This window comes from Lutjanus erythropterus, chromosome 13 (assembly GCF_056507025.1).
Source record: "Lutjanus erythropterus isolate fLutEry1 chromosome 13, fLutEry1.hap2, whole genome shotgun sequence".
Classification (NCBI taxonomy): domain Eukaryota; kingdom Metazoa; phylum Chordata; class Actinopteri; order Lutjaniformes; family Lutjanidae; genus Lutjanus; species Lutjanus erythropterus.
In genome coordinates this window covers 14,492,931-14,509,985 of record NC_139329.1, presented here as the reverse complement: position 1 = coordinate 14,509,985, position 17,055 = coordinate 14,492,931, and the positions used below count along the sequence as shown (strand labels likewise).

Genomic DNA, 17,055 nt, shown 5'->3' with positions numbered 1-17,055 from the left:
TTTTCATTGTTCCCTCTTCATTTTTGTTTTGTTTTCTTTTGACATGACTCACTGAATGGTCTAACTGCATGTTTCTTTTCTTTTCTGTCTTTCTGTTTTTGCAATGCCTCCATCCTCTCCCGTGTATGTACACATCTCGCCTGCTCCTATATTCTTTGCTGGTCCTCTGCTTCTGGCTGTGTGGTTGTTTGATCTTGCTTTTTCTATGTGTTTGTGCATCTGCATGTGTCCCCATGTGTTTTTCTTTGTTTTCTTCTCCTCTTCCACCTGCTCTGGCTCTTGGCTGTATTGTGCTGTGTGTTCTCTAACTTCAGCCTGTCAGAAAGTTCTGTGTACCACCTCAGTCTCCAGACTTGACGCAGTCCCCTAACACAAGCCCCTGCCCGTCCCCAGAGCCCGTCCCCAATCGCACAGGCCCCCGTATCTCCACCCCTAACTCCCTCGCTCCAAACAGTGAGCCCCTGCCGTCAGCGCTGAACAAGACGCAGACGCTTCCTGCCAAGCCCAAAGTCGCCCCCAAGCCCCTCCAAGCCACACGATCCAACCCTCTCCCAGAAACCTCCCCGGACCCAGCATCTGCAGCCAAATCAGAGTCCTCCACTCCCTGCTCATCGCAGCCGCCCTCTGCCTCTGTTCCCCCGACCCCAACTTCTCCATCCTCTCCATCCTCCCCCTTTTCCCCATCCCCCATCTCCAGTGCTTCCATACCCAACAGCCCCCAGGTACGGCGCTCCCATTTTGCTGCCAATCCCCAGCTCTCTGTGCCCTTCAGCCCGGTGGTGCCCCTGTCGCCCATCCGGCTGCACCACTTTCACCCCGTGGCGCCGGTGCCTTCTTCATTCACTGACCACCCACCCAAATCTATCCCCCTCATACAGGTTACCCCTCACCCTTCCCCTCGAGGCAGCCCCCTCCCCACCCCAAAGGGCACCCCAGTGCACACTCCCAAGGACAGCCCAGCTGGGACGCCCACCCCAACGCCGCCCCCCAGCCCTTCCATCGGAGGCATGCCTTGGAGGACGCGCCTCAACTCCATCAAGAACAGCTTCCTGGGCTCGCCACGCTTCCACCGCAGGAAACTTCAAGGTACGGCAGCAGATTTAAAGGGATAGTTCAGATTATTTGATGTAGGGTTGTATGAGGTGCTTATCGATAATCAGCATGTCTACTGTAGGTAGATGGCGGTCAGCATGCCCACAGTTTGGAGAAGCAGACAGGGGCACCAGCATGGAAGCTAAGTAATGAACTGCTGTGCTTGCTGTGAACTGCAGGGACAGCAACAAAACATATTTTAGCCACGTAAAAAGGTTCACAAAAAATCTGTATCAGTGTAAGTATAGGCTATATTTAGTGTATTTTCACCACTTTACTTAACTGCCATCAGACAACATTTTCAGATGGGAAACAACACTAATATCAGCCAAATATTGCTCTCTCTAAACTTCATATGCAAAATCAGTAATTTCACTTCACAGAATATGGGAGTTTCTTCAGTGCTTTAAATGGATAGTTTGGATTCATCAAAGTCACACAATAGCACAAACAAACTAACAGTTCAATAGTGTGTAGAGCAGCAACTCCCTTGTTCTGCGAGGTAAAATTACTGATCTGGAGTTTGGTTGTTTTGGAGAGAGTGATATTTGGCTTCTATAATGGCCATTTCCCATCAGAAAAGGCAGTCTGAGAGCAAAGTAAAGCAGTAAAAATAATTTGAATGTAGCATAAACTTGAACTGATATTGTTTTTTAAGAGGGACCTTTTTAAGTGGCTAAAATCCTGTTTGTTGCTGACCCTATCCACGGTACTTTATTGCTTATCTTCCGTGCTGGTATTCCTGTTGCCTCCTCAAACTGGGGGTGTCACCAACTATAGGTAATACACTGACTATCAATAAGTACCTCATTCAATCCAACTTTAAATAATCTGAACTATCCCTTTAAGAATTTTATGGGAAACACTGGTTAATCTTGTACTTGTGTTAATCTTATCCCCCCTAAAATCTTACTGTACCCACTGTACTGTGATCTACTTGTAATCCTTCTCTGAGCCCTTCACCTTTGTGTGACCTTTGACCCTGTTTCCACAGTTCCCACACAAGAGGAGATGTCCAGCCTCACACCAGAGTCTTCCCCAGAGTGAGTAGTTGCTGTACTTTCTGAAGCCTCCACTACTATGATAACTATGCATAACCTGTCAGCCCCTCACTTATTGGCTCAAACGGGCTTGTTCCTGATAGCATGATGTTTTGGAAAGTATTACATCCATGAATGTTTGATTTTCACCTGCTGAGTTCGCTGTAATGACCTCGGGTCTGGTCTGGAATGGAGAAGGAGCGCCGTAGCAGGAGGTAGCGGGATGCTTATGAAGGAGGGAAGGTAGCTCGTGTGATGTTTCTGAGCTCCCAGGGGCCTGATAACTCAAGGTTGGCCTAGATTTGCCTGTTTGGTTCGCTGACTGTCTGGCTTGGCCATCTCCATCTGGCTGGGAAGAACATGCTGGCTGGAAGGAGCTGGAGAGTTGGCTGGAAAAGACCTTGTCTTAGCAGGGTTAGGGCATGATCACAGGCATACGCAGTCACACACCAGCTGTAATCAGCGTCTTACTGCTCAACAATGTGCCCCTTGATGTCTCTGCAGATATTATAACATTATGTAAGTCTGTATTCATATTGAATAATAAATATTTATTTATATTTAATGGGGCAATTGGAGATTGTTTCTATTTTTGCTGAAGTTTGAGTCCATCAACATTTTCAAGAATCTCATGCAATATTAATGTGCCAGAAAACAGGACTCCATATGGCTTATTAGTGGATGCAGGTACACCTGGGCTGAGGCCAGTAGTGAATTCATCTACCTCTGCCCCTTCTGGACCTACAGTTCTGTTCACAGAGAGGCTCAATTATCTCTCTCTCTCTCTTTCTCTCTCTCTCTCTCTCTCTCTCTCACACACACACACACACACACACACACACACACACACACACACACACACACACACACACATTTACAAAAAAATCCAGTTGCAGAGAAGGTGAAAGTCAGAAAACATTCCTCCTCTGCACAGTTTTAGCTCATTTCCCTCGAGGTTTTTCTCCATTTGCTCCTTTCCATCTTCCCAGAGCTGCAGAGAGAGATGGATAGATAGATGGATGGATGGGTTGGAAAAAAAGGAAAGAATTACAGGTGGAAGGAAGACAAACACTCTATATAAGATATGCACAGCCATAAACAAAAAATGTTTTTTCTTGTCTTTCTTAACAGACTTGCCAAAAAATCCTGGTTTGGTAACTTCATCAACCTGGAAAAAGAGGAGCAGATCTTCATAGTCATCAAAGACAAGCCTCTCAGCTCCATCAAGGCAGACATCGTTCAAGCCTTTCTCTCGGTATGTACTCAATTTCTTGCTTTTTTCCTTAATTTTTCCCTGCCTCCACCACCACCCTACACCCTTCTGTCATTGGATCTATCTGGGTTCTTATGGGTGCTGGAAATTCTTGAAAACACTTGAATTTGAGTACTTTCAAGGTTTGAAATCTATTTGAATTTTAGATTTGAAAGTGCTTGAAATTCTAATTGCATTACTTTCATAATAAATCACACTGACTAAATTGTTTGGCTTTTATATAGACAAAATAAGTTGGACTGCAGCATACGTTCGTCTTTGTTGATTTGTTCTCTGATGGATGAACAAAATGATACATTTTGAAACGTGATTTGATGCTATCACAAAACATAAATTTGGTTGTTTATAGTACAATAACAATAAAATCTGATTTAATATGATGAAGAAATAATATAGGGGACCCCATTTACACCTGGTTTTAAAATGTGATCTGTATGTGTATATATTGTACAGATTGTTGTACAGATTGCGTTTTCACGATGTTCTGAACACAATGCAAGCCAGACTTCCTCCAGATATGGTCAGACAGATGTGATCACATTCTGATCATGAAGCAGTTACACGTTGCATCCTTATCTGGATAACGTATCCCGATGCAGATTGCATTTTAATACCAGATGTAAATGGGGTGTCTAAGTCAATTTCCACAGCTGTAAGGTGCTGGAAAAGCTTGAAAATGCATCTTGAAAATGTTTATGAAGTGCTTGAATTTGACTTTGGAAAGGGTATAGGAACCTTGATCCATGCTCCCTGTGCCCCAACATCTTTCTCTGGACCTAGTTAAGCATTATGTCGATATGTATCTGCAGCAGTATTATCTGTGTATCTGCTGTCTTACGGAGAACATTGCTTTTTCTAACAGCAGCGGTGATTGGCTATGCCATGAGGCAGCCTCTCTTTGAGTGTTTGCTAACATGCTTCTGATTTATGTAGCAATTCGGTAAACTGCTTGTGTTCAGCGCTTCTATTTTCTCTCTGACTGCAGACTCACTTGAGGTCAATAGAAAATCAACAGAGAGCATTGATCATTAGCATATAGATGCTTTGCCCTCAATACTGTGCGCTGAGCATGTGCGTGTGTGTGTGTTTGTGTGTATATTTAGATGTGCAGTGCGAGAAATTGAGAAATAGTGCAGATTGTATCTGTGTGTGTGGTGTGTTTATGATAGTGTGGATGTACAAATACATGCAGGAATGCAGGCAACATCAGGGCCTGTCAGCAAACGCTGCAGAATCTGTATCTACAAACATTCAGTGGTGGTAGTTGATATTCAGCGTACATAATTGAACAGAACCTATCCTCACCCCAGTTAGATTTAACAAAGTCTAAGTAAATGCAAACTGTGCCAGTGCAGGTCAATGTCAAATCTGTTTCCCCGTCCCTGTAGGTAGCTATTTTTCCCTCTGGGTTTTGCTAGCTGGTATTCCAGACAGGAGATTGGCACCTGAATCAGTGGAATTATACCTCTCAGCACACTCACATTAATGGAATGTCAAACCCTCTCCAGCACTATGGCAAAACGTGACTATTTCAGCGCTCACCTGTTCATCGGGCATACAAATTCATTTTAGGTGGGAGAGTGCCATGTTGTTGGATGACTCAAGATTACATTAGCTTAAGTCTCCCTGGCATGCATGGCTACTCCCTGAGGCATTAATCTCCTTAGAGTTTCAACTGTGGCTCGGGAGTATGTGGAGGGTATTTTAATGAGGGTTTATTCACCTTGTCATTTGCAAGGTGTGGGAGAAAAATTAAACATCAATGCTCCCTATATATAATCCCATTACTTGCCTCTTTCTACTACCTAGTTTTATCCCCATCTCTGCCTCTTTGTCCTTTTTTCCTTTACTGACTCCTCTTCATTTTTTCTCTCCTCTCAGATTCCCAGCCTGAGCCACAGCGTGATCTCTCAGACCAGTTTCCGAGCAGAGTACAAGTCCACAGCGGGCCCTACAGTCTTCCAGAAGCCGGTTAAATTCCAGGTGGATATCACCTACACGGAGAGCACAGCTGCCACCAAGGAGAATGGCATCTACTCTGTCACCTTCACCCTGCTCTCAGGTCAGAACACGCCACGTTACGAACTATCTTCCCGTTTTCTGAATCTGTATCTCTCATGCATGCATGGGGCATGAGGGGCAAATGAAGCTTGTTTCAAGAAAGTCCAGCTGTGTGGTCCTCATGTCTGGAGACTCCAGGTCTGTAAACCAATCAGAAGAGAGTAGGGTCCCCAGGGATGAGGTGTGTCACTTCTTTTTCTGCAGTGAAAGTATAAATGCAAATCAGCCTGCCTGACTTGAACTAATTTACCTAATTTTCACCTGCTGTAAGTAAAATGAAAAATAAAATGGCATTACCAGGAAGATCTAACTTTATTTTCTCTCTTATGATAGCTATAAAGGCACTAATTGCTCACTAGGGATGTTAATGATTAATGATTAATTGATCAATTAATCGCTGTTAAGAATTTAACAGAGTGTAAATGTACTTTTTTTGCACCGTATCTTTGGAGCTCACAGGTTTTCTGATTTTGTCTGCCTTGTTAGTCTAAAAGTAGCTGTGCCCAATTTGATACTGTTTTGATTGGCAGAGCCATTTGTTGAATAAGGACAGACAGACAAAAGCAGCCGTTTCAAGCAAGATCCTTGTTGTTTTATTAATCTGTTTGTTTAAAGCTACTACAAGGAGTTTATAAATGGTTATGAAATCATCTCAATGTGCTACTGATGTCTCTATATGACGGAACAAGACCATCCATGAGAAGACTGTTTCTATTACTGTCATTCTTCTGAGTTGGATTCTCCATGAAATCAGATGAAACGAGCCTTTGTTTACATTTTCCCAGGAAAAGTCACAGTGAGTCATACATTAACCTGACTCTTTATTTTTCTAATTTTATTTTTTATATGTTGTGGTTATGGCGTTGATGGTAACATGTTTATCTATAGGGGCCTCCATAATCGGCAAAATATGAAAGTTCGTTGTAGTAGCTTTAAAATGTTTGTGCCTTATGAATTCATTTTTCACATAATTAATATGCCACTAAAATTCTTATTTCAGAGGATAAAATCTGTTTCAGGTGGTTTTATAGGGCTAACATGAAGGTTAGCTTCTATACCTATTGGTATTTTTGTGTTTCTTTCACAGTTAGCACACTACAATACAAAAATATTATATTTACCTTTCTTTGCTAAGTTTCACAGTACTTCAAGTCTTTAGCACATAAATGTGACTATTTTCAAATATGGTAACATAAAATTACAAAAAAAGGTGCAAACATAAGTGATAGAAGTGATGTCTGGGGACCCGACATTCTTCCCACTGACTCACAGACCTGGCATCCCCAGATGTGATGTCTGCAGGTCGACTCTTCTATCAGAGGACTAGTAAGCAAATAGAAGGACCACCAGTGAATATTTACATGTAGTTAAGGGCAACATAGAGTTGAATCTTTGGTTAATGTGACCTATATGTGTTTGGACTGTTGCAGAGGAAACCCACGCAAACACAGAATATGCAAACTACACACAGAGATGAATGAAAAACAGTGAGGCAGGTGAAGTAACAGTAATGAAACTTTGGGCAGGTCCTCCTGATACACAGGTTGGCTGAAGGGGGATTGATTTCCAAAGAGCCACATTTTGTTTATGTACTTCAATAAAGCAGGGTGCCTTGAATTTAGGGGGTTTTGAGTCTTTCTCAGGTGGACAGTCCATACAAACCCAGGACCTTCCTGCTGTGAGACAACGGACCACAGAGGACCAATAGTATTATGTGATCTTGAATAGTTTTTCATCCATCTCATCAGGCTCACAGAGGTCTTGAAAAATTTGAACTCACAAGTCACCTTGAAAAGTGTGAAAAGGCAGCCCTCACATGTCAAGTGGGAAGTCGTCACACTTCAAGCTAACGAAATTAAACTATGTTTGTATGCAGCCAACAAATAAACCAGAGGTGCTGTTTCCAGAGGTGGGTGTTTTCAAGCACACTGCCAAAAAGAATGGCTGCCTAAGGATTTTCAAAGTTCTTGCAATTCTGAATGCTTGATAAGATTTTCCCCAAACCTCCCTGAGCGTAACCAGATGAGGTCTGGCTATGCAAGATTACATAGTATGCAATCATGCGTGCATGCTTAGTCTTGCAGAAACACATGCATGCTCTTTCATTCTCTTTCTCTTTCACACATACTTAGAGTCACACACATACACACACTCGAGTGGAGGGCACATTTCAGCTGAATGGGGTGTAATAGTGGCGTTTGGAGCCTGCTGGTTCTTCCATGTTACTGACCAGATACTGTATACAGCAGGTACACAGCAGGAACTTTACACTGGCTGGTTCTAGCTCTCCAGCCTCCATTTATCATCTCAGGCATTCTGCAGCTTTTCCAGCTCACATTTTACACTACACACTTGTGTGTATGTGCTTTTCCTCTCCTCGCCTTTGCTTTTTCCCCCTCTTAATTATTCCATCTATATATTTTCTACACACTCTGCTGTATGGCCCAATGGATACTGATTTTTTGGGGCAAATGCCAATACTGATGTTAGGCCAAATTTTTCCTTTGCAAAACAAAGTTTACATACGTACACATAATGGACAACATATACCAATACTGATACAGGCCGGTACAGGGTTGCCTGTGATAAGCATCTATTGGGCGGATAATATCGGTGAACTGATATATCTGTCAGGCTCTATTCTGCTGTCTGTCTGATGCAACCAATTATAACAATAAATAATAAGTTTTGGGTTTTGTATGTTTGTGTTTAGGACCAAGCCGGCGCTTTAAGCGAGTAGTGGAGACGATTCAGAGCCAGTTGTTAAGCACACATGACCAGCCTGGGGTCCAGCAGCTGTCTGGTGAGTAAGACCTCTTCCTATATTACAAAGAATTTCAAAATCTTCTCCAAAACCTCCTCACCCTTACCCCCACCGCCTCATCTGCCCATCCCATCCCCCTGACAACACGCCCTCACTGCTGAAGCTAAGCTAAATCCTGCCCTCCTCTTTCCCCCGTGCTTGAAATCCCCGAGCCCCTCTCCGCTCCTCGAAAACGGCTTCCTCTCTGCATGCCCGTGCCTCACTGCCTTGAAAGGATGGGAGTTCGCTCTCAAGCACCGACTTGCAGGTCAAATGTTGCCTCGTTGCCCTGGCAGTGGAGATTAGAGTAGAGGTAGGGGCAGAAGCTGATTTGCATTCTGTTACTCCTACTTCCAAGACTGATTGTCGGAGCTTGTCGCCATGGCAACACCGCTGCACCTCAACGCGCTCCCACAATGCACTGCAGTGCACAGCCACACCACACCTGACAAACGCTCTCTCTCTGTCTCTCACTCTGTGGGTGATTGTACAATAGGACCCCCTCCCCCCAGTTTTCCCCAGTCCACCAGCCACTTCTGGCTGCTCCAAAGACAGAAAACTATGACGGGCAGCCTTCATCACCACCTGAGAACTTTGTGATGTTATTCCACCTCATCATATGTCGTAGGGTTGATGCTGAGTCCCTGGACATTTGTGAGCCTGCACTTTCCCCAGTGTGGCTCCATCCTCTTCTGCCTGGATGATGAAAATGAAAATAAGAGAGAAACAGGGATCCAACTCCGCCCCTTAGGTTGTCCTTCCCTATGAATCACTGCTCTGTTCATGTACATCTCAGCTGCCATCCTCTTGACAACAGCTCCACCTGCTGGTCAAATAGGGAAACACCACCCGGCCTGAAATACACCTTGTATATTAGGAGGGAGGTGTGCTGTTTTCTTTGGATGTCAGTTTCATCCCGTCCACCTGTTGGTCTCCGTATGTTTGTGCCTTTCTTTTATCCTTTCAAATTCATGTCCAATTCCATGTCTGATGCAGGTTACTGCGATTTGGACTTAGCGTGCTTGGTACTACTCTTTGTTACAAAGATAAAATAATATAATCCTGTAGTCATCCCACAGTGGAGAAATTTGCAGTATTACTGGAGCAGAGTGGATAGAAAAACAGGAGCATCAATAAAAAATCCATGAACACTAAATACATTAAAAAGCAAGATATAAACAAGAGGAAATAAAACATCAACATACAATATATACAAGAAAAAACTTACACTATAAAAAAAGTTTTAATTAATACCTTACCTAATATACTATGGGTTGCAAGTGTGCCGTGTATCTCTGCTCTGAGGCTTTTATGTAGTGTCACTCTCTATGGCACCTGGTAATGAACAGCAGTCATCACAGCTGCTGTGATATTTAACAGTCTGTTATCACTGCTGTGCCTCAGTAACTTTACCAATTACTTCTGATCTTTTATATTATAGTAGAGGTAATTAACAGGCTGAGGTGTGGGGAGGGTGAAATTAGAATAAACTGCATTGGATTAGGCTTCAACGACTGCTGCGGGTTGTTTCAGCAGCAGAGGTAACATTATAAGAGTTCTACGTATAATATGAGAACCACTTAAAGTAATAGAAGAAGAGATATTACAAATCATAAATAACAAAGTTACAGTATTCTACTCTGCATCCACTGTCAGAGCTGGTACATTAGTCATACTTTATTTTACAATACACTAATAAGACATAACAACCCACACTTTGTATCAAATTAGACAAAAACTAGAAATAATATGTTCTTTACTAGACAGTATTAGACACTTTATAAAACTTTCATAGAGTGTAATTAGGGACACATCAGAACTGTACTGTAAACTAAAGTGTGCTGCTCACCTTCTTTGGCTGGTCCCATGCAACCGGCAAAGTAGCCAAGACCAATGTTTACTTCCTAGTGTACATCTAATTTGATCAAAACTAAGACTTGTTATGTCCTATTAGTGTACTGTAAGATAATGTATGACCAATACATTTATTGCCAGTGCCAGTTTTTATTTTGAGTAAAGTCAGTCTAAATGAATTTCATGTCTTTACACTATCAGAGCATCTCACACTATAATATGAAGTTTAAAACAGGTCAGTGTGGTAATTGAAAGCACTGTTAAACTCAATTTCTGCCATCTTCCTCTTTTCTTTGACTGCCTAACACACACCTTTGGTGTTACCTGACCACAGGGCCTTTTAAAAAAAAGACATTGTCTGTAATTAAGAATAGAAATGGCTTTGCATACCAATGTGTGTCACACAAAAGGCTTCATCATTATGTCCCCTAATCACTATTAACAGCAGCATACCTGGGAGCCCAGCTTAGGAAGACAATAGAGGTGTGGAACAATGAAAGGAGTATGGAAGACTGTAGCGAGCTTACTTCAGGATTCAGAGGAGAACTATTCACGTAGAGGATGGTGTCTAACAGCCGACATCATTAAGTTTCATGAGTGCACTGCCATTTTGGAAAATGTGCAGATTTGTGTGGGGTGAAGTGTTTAAACGTGGAATTCTTCACACGAGAAAAGAAGAGCGAACATTAGGGAGGAGTTGGCTGCAAACATTTTCCAGCTGGATAATGGAGCAGACAAAACCAACTGTGGCGAAGTCACACGCGCGTGCACACATGGACAAACACAACAACAAAAACGCATTCGCTCATTCATGATTAGATGACGTTTGCTCTAATCTCCAGACTACTGCAGGCAGTCTTCACACTGGCAGCATGTGTATATTGTCAGGCCGAGTTTTGGAATCAAGGCTTTTTCAGCACAAACCAGCCATAACAAAAATTACACTTTCCAACAGAGTTTTATTAAGTGCAGAAACACATGGACACTCTCCAGTCCAATGTGTGCGTGTGCCTGTTTTGTCATCTGTGCAGCACCCCTGCCTGTTTTTACTGATGTTGTCACTGTTCATTTGTCAGCCCACAGGACTCTATTGTGCAAATGGCTCTTCTGCCAAGTATTCAGAACAGTTTTGTTTGTTACTGATAGTTCCCAGAGATGTGCCATGTGTGTACCATTAACAAAAAGAACATTGACTCTTTATTTCCTCAATTTTTCATGTTTTGTGTTCATACCACTGCACCTACCCGCAGTGGGACCATTAAGGCCCCACAGAAAGCGTGAGTGTGTTAAGTTGAAGATTTATTTGGATGCATACTGTTGGACACACAGACTCTGTACGTGTAAAAAGTACTCAAAAGTTATATTTGAGTAAAAGTTAAGTGTTAAAATACTACTTTTTTAAAAGATAAAAACAATAACAAAAGATATAGTTTGATATTTTGAAGTAGTGTGGTATGATGGGAGTTGTTGTCATTTAGACTTTTTAACAACCATTATAGCTGATGATAAGCTCAGGCAGAAATCATGTGCAAACCTCACTCTCTGGTGTAGTTGACATCTCCCATGCTCTCCAGTTGTTGTTGTTGTTAGTTGCTATAACTTATAGCAACTAATTGTTAGTTGCTATAACTTATAGCAACTAACAATTAGCCGGCAATGGTAAGCAGAAAACATTTGGGATAATAGAGTAGAATAGAATAGAATAGTATACAACTAAACAATATATAATATATGTCTGAAATGTGACATGCTACAGCTTTAAATCTAGTATCAGAAGTAATGTACTTAAGTATCAAAAGTACAAGCAAAAGTAAATTATACATATATACATGTATGTATTGTATACATACATACTGTACATACATGTAAGCTGAAATGTAACTAACACTGTCAGACAAATGTAGTGGGGTAAAAAGTACAATATTTATGCTATGAATTTGTGCTTGAAGTACAGTACTTGTGTACTTAGCTACATTCCACCCCTGCATTTTTTCAGCACACAGCATCAGGTTAGGACAGTATTTGTGACTTTAATGCAACTCAACACAGTTTTGACAGTGGTGGAATCACACGAGTTAGACTTTTTCTTACTTCAAAGAGTCGGCACAATGATGATGCAGCCTGCCAGCATGTTTGATGTCTGCGGTCAGGTTTTATAGTTCGTTGAAGTGTAAAACTCTGAACTCGAGTGAAGAAATGTGTTGATCAAAGGTTGCCTCTTTGCTCCAGGCAGACTTAAGTCCAAACATTACTGTGTTAGATGTGCCTCGCTTGGTACAATAGCCACCAGACAGTCAGCCTTCATCATCTGTGCTTTGCCGAGTTTCAGGTTGGCCTTAAGTGTTATAAAGACGTCTCTCATTGTCGTCCTTCCATCCTCTGTCCTGCTTCTGGCTGTCCAGACCTGCAAGGGCAACAATGGACAGAGAGGACACACTGCGCCTACTCTGTCTGCATCACTGTAAAGAAATTTGGTCACACTTTGTTTTGAAAGGGTCTCATTGCACTGTCATAACTATGTCATGACACATGAAGGAGTCATTATGAATGTTTATGACTGTTGTCATGTGGTCACTTGTGTCATTTTTAATGCAAAGTTGACATTCTTTGATACTTCTTTGTTATGACAACTTGACATTAACCAAAAAGAAAATGTCGTTGTTATGACAACTAGACATTAACCAAGACAGTATAACCTGTCAATTCCTGTGATATGCCAACTTGATATTATCAGACTCAAAGAAACGGATTAGCTTTATGCTTTAACATGACATTATACTGTCATATATGATCAGTTTGGACCCCGTTGTCGTGAATAACTCCTTTTGCCTCAAGTGAAGAGGTACTATTTGGACTTGTCATAAACATGTCATTAAATGTTATAAGGCCAGTTTGGCAAAAGAGTATAGTACCAAGGTTAGCTGATGGACAGATAGCGCTTAGCAAGTTTAGTTGTTGCTAAAGTAAGCTAATTGTTCAGGTATGACACTACATTATTGACAGCAGCTTGATTAAGTTGTCAAAAGAAAGACATGTCAAACAATGTCAACTTTGCATCTAAAATGACAGTTAACCCACTGACACTTAATGACAACAGTCAAACATTCATGAAGACTCATGACAGGTGTCATGACATGGTTATGGCAGTGTAATGACAGTCTTATGCACACCCCTTCAAATAAAGTGTTACAAGACATTTGCCTTAGTGTCAGTCTTCAGAAGTTTTAGACTGAACGTCTACTTGTGTGTTTCCATTGGTTGTGCTGTGACATATGCATGGTTTCTGGGATCCCACGGCTGCCCAAGCAGTCTTCATCATGGCTGCGTCTGTCAGTCCTCCTCCTCCTCCTCGCCTCTGCTTGCTCTGTCTTACCTGTAGCCGCGTCTCTATCCTGTGATCCCCATTGTTCATTAGTTTGTTTGTTCTCTTTCTTCTCTTTCCCCCTTTTTTGTCCTTTTTTCTTCCCATCTGTGTACCTAGGCAGCCCATTGAGTAACTTCTTTGACGTAATAAAACAACTTTTTTCAGACGAGAAGAATGGACAGGTGCCCTACCCCTCTGGCACGCCCTCCAAGCACTGCCCCTCGCCCATGCACGTCCGGAGGCACGAGCCAGAAAATAATGACACCAAATGCCCTGCCACGGGCCGAGACAGAGCCAAGTTGTCGCTGGCATCTGTGGGGACGCAGGAGGAGTCTTAGACTGAGACACTGTGTAGTCGAGCCAGTGCTAAAAAACCCATCCCAGTATCACAGGGGAAATATTCCCTCTGAACATAGCTAGATGTACATAACCATTTAAGGACATTTTTTGTATAAAATGACTTTATATAGATAGAAATATATTGAGAGAATCAAAGAGATATTTTACAAAAAGCATACTGCACCTACACGACAAACACACACTCCTGTCCTTCCATCCCCCCTCAGTGTCCACCATCATCATCCACCCCTCTACCCCGACCATCCAATCACCTGTGGCTCTGTTTTCTGCTCCCTTGCTGCTAACCTGTGTGATGACCTGACTTGTTTCTGATACCAGGAATTATCCAGAAAACCTATTAAGTTCCTCCTCCTGCTCCCTGCTCCACTCACCCTCCCTCCACCCCCCCCGAGCGTGCCAAGAGAGACGGACATTTGTTGACGGAGGACTGCTTTTAGAGGTGCGCTGAGAGGGTGGGGGGTTACCATGGAAACAGACCCTTCATGCAGACTTCTACCTTCATCTCCCTCTGCGCCCCTTCTCCACCTCTGGCAGCCATCAAGTAGAAGTAGATGAAAATACCTTTAGTGTTCCCCCCTATCTGAGAAACACACACACACACACACATACACACACTAATCCGCACACATCCCAATGAAACAAGAACGCACACTCCCCGCCCTCACCGACCCGACCCCTTTCCTTTCTCTTCGAGCTCAAGGAGCACTCATTAATTGGAAACATTTTACAAAAAGACACTGCACACACAGAACATATACATGCATACATGCACAGGTCCAGTATGCACAGAAAACTCTGGGATGTATTAACAAAAACATGAACAACAAAAAGAAGAAACACTGACTGATTCAGAGGAGGAGAGAAGGAGGAGGAGTTTTGTGGAAAAGTCCAAACAGCCGACGCGGATGCTTGCTGGATTGTATTTCTTTGCTTTTTAATGTACTTTCTTTGTGAAGAACTGGGTTTAAAATACTAACTGACTTTATTAGAATTAACTCTATTTGCTGCAAACGGACTGGAATTGTGATTTCAGAGAGGAGCCGGGGAGTGAGCAGAACAGGGCAGGGGGCCAGTGGGGGAGATGATATGATAGTATAGGGTTGGGGGGAGGGACGCGGGTGGGTATGTGGGTATTTAAAATGAATGATCTATTCTGTTGTACAGACTGATATCATTTCTTATGTAAAAAAAAATGAAATGTCTAGTTGTGACACTATGTTTAGATACCATAGGGTCAGGTTGGTAAACCTGCGCCTGCCACTGTTCTGTTCTTAAATTCTTCCGTGTATTTTTGTTACATGATCATTTCTGTCTTTGTTTGATTGACCTAATAATGATCCAAATGGTCCTGTTTGTGTTTATCTGCAGCACTTTGTCTTTGTTTTGTTTTTTTCCATTTATACCTCTCTCTTAGTCTCACATACCAGCAGTAGGAGTAGAGGAACAAAAAAAATGATGACGTGATAAATGCAATTGTGGATATTTTTGTATTTCTGTCCTTATTTATTCATGTTTGTTCATCTCACTGTTTTTGTTCCTAATTTATTATAACTTGGCTATTTATATGAACAAAGCTGTTAGGTCAGTTGAATGTTATTTATTACCCTCTTGTGTGTTCGTAAAAATGGGGCAACATTTGAAGAAAAAAATGAACTTTTTTTTCTTTTGTTTTATCAGAATTATGTGAACATCAAACAGTCACAAATTCTCTTTTCCCTAAAGAGGGAACGAGAACTTGTGGGAACTCTTGGGGAAAAAATTATTTACCAGTAATTTAAGAATGTAGACTTAGCCTCTTTTTGGAGAGGGAATATGCTCTTCTATTGATATTTGTCAGTTTCATATTATTGTGCTTGTAGGCCAGGCCTGAGGAGAAGTACACCACAGATCCCAATCTACTTCTTCTCTTTGTAAATATACAGACAAACCGTGGGGGTTGATTGTCTTCTCAACCATGCTGGGGATTCCTGCTCTATGCTTTTAGCTTGTATTGCTGTGTGCATGTCAAACATGAGCTTTTCTTTGCATGGCTTTAGTGTTCATGTTCCATGCCAAACTCACTCCTTCTCTCAGCCTTCATCGATTCTCTCTCCACAAAACTACCTTCTAACGTTTTGAACCCCACCCCTCTGTCCCTTACTTTTCACCCTCTCTGCTTTAATTTCTGGCCTTCTTCTTTTTTTTTTAATTGTTCCCTTTGCTCCCGCTGACCTGTCCCTCCCTCCTCCTCTTATCTTGTGCACAAAGCTTTTGAACGATGCTTCCTTTTACTCTGTACCTCTCTCTGGAAGGCTCGGAGGTCTGATCTCTCTCTACCTGTTGGTGGAAGAGGCACAGTGAGGGGATATCAGTACACAAAACACAAAGCAATACCCTATTGTTCACCCTCCTTTCTGTTTTCTACAATGGGAAGCTAGCAGCACCAAGGACATCCAGTGATTCTGAGGCCCAGAGTGGTCTTTTTGACAGAGCAGGAACAAAACTGACTGATGTAATCCCCATATAAAATAACTGTGAGCATCTTCAGTGCTGAAACAAATAAACTCATTAAGTTATGGTGTTTTTGTTTTCCTTCTTTGTACCTGTACATGTATGGGTAACACTGATTCCAAAGTTACAGTGTAAAACATATATTGAAACAGAATGCAGTGATTTGCAAAAACTTTTTGACCTTAGCCCAACTGAATATAGTACAAAGAGAGAATATGTTTTCAATGTTCACGATGATAAACTTTGTTTTTGTAGATATACACTCACTTAATTTGATGCCTACAGCACATTCCCAAAATGTTGGGATAGGGGCTTGTTTACCACTGTGATGCATCACCTTGTCTTTTGACAACATTCAGTTCTTATCGGCTCATTTGTGAAGTTTTGAAAGGGAAATTCTTTCCCGTTCTTGCTTCATAAACGACATCAGGTGCTCCACAGTTGTATTTTTTCTTCATAATGCGCCACACATTTTCAATGAGAGACAGGTTTGACTGCAGGCAGGCCAGTCTAGGACTTGCACTCTTTCACTGCGATGCCTGTTACATGTTACACAAGCAGAAAGTGGCTTGCTGGTGGCCTGGTAGTTCAGCTGGTAAAGTGTTCGGCCAATGCACTGAGGCTGAGTCCTCTGGCCGTGGATTCAACTCCTGCCTATGACGCTGTAGTGCATGTCATTCCCTCTCTCTTCCCCCCTTTCTGTCATATATTCAGCTGT

The 17,055-nt window shown here is 42.2% G+C and overlaps 1 protein-coding gene across 5 annotated transcripts in view; it reads left to right on the top strand.

Annotated features, from left to right (window-relative positions):
* brsk2a (BR serine/threonine kinase 2a) overlaps positions 1-14,912 on the top strand; it is a 219,430-nt gene extending 204,518 nt beyond the window's left edge. The window contains exons 14-19 of one of the 5 annotated variants that reach the window (XM_084734104.1): positions 879-1,086; positions 2,087-2,135; positions 3,264-3,387; positions 5,287-5,467; positions 8,180-8,269; positions 13,653-14,912. In XM_084734104.1, coding sequence (XP_084590230.1) covers positions 879-1,086; positions 2,087-2,135; positions 3,264-3,387; positions 5,287-5,467; positions 8,180-8,269; positions 13,653-13,825 — 825 coding nt within the window. In that variant the 3' untranslated portion in view covers positions 13,826-14,912. Of the gene's footprint in view, positions 1-314; positions 1,087-2,086; positions 2,136-3,263; positions 3,388-5,286; positions 5,468-8,179; positions 8,270-13,604 lie in introns of all 5 variants that reach the window. The other 4 variants (XM_084734103.1, XM_084734102.1, XM_084734101.1 and 1 more) reach the window with 4 other exon arrangements.
* Positions 14,913-17,055: the final 2,143 nt, after the last annotated feature.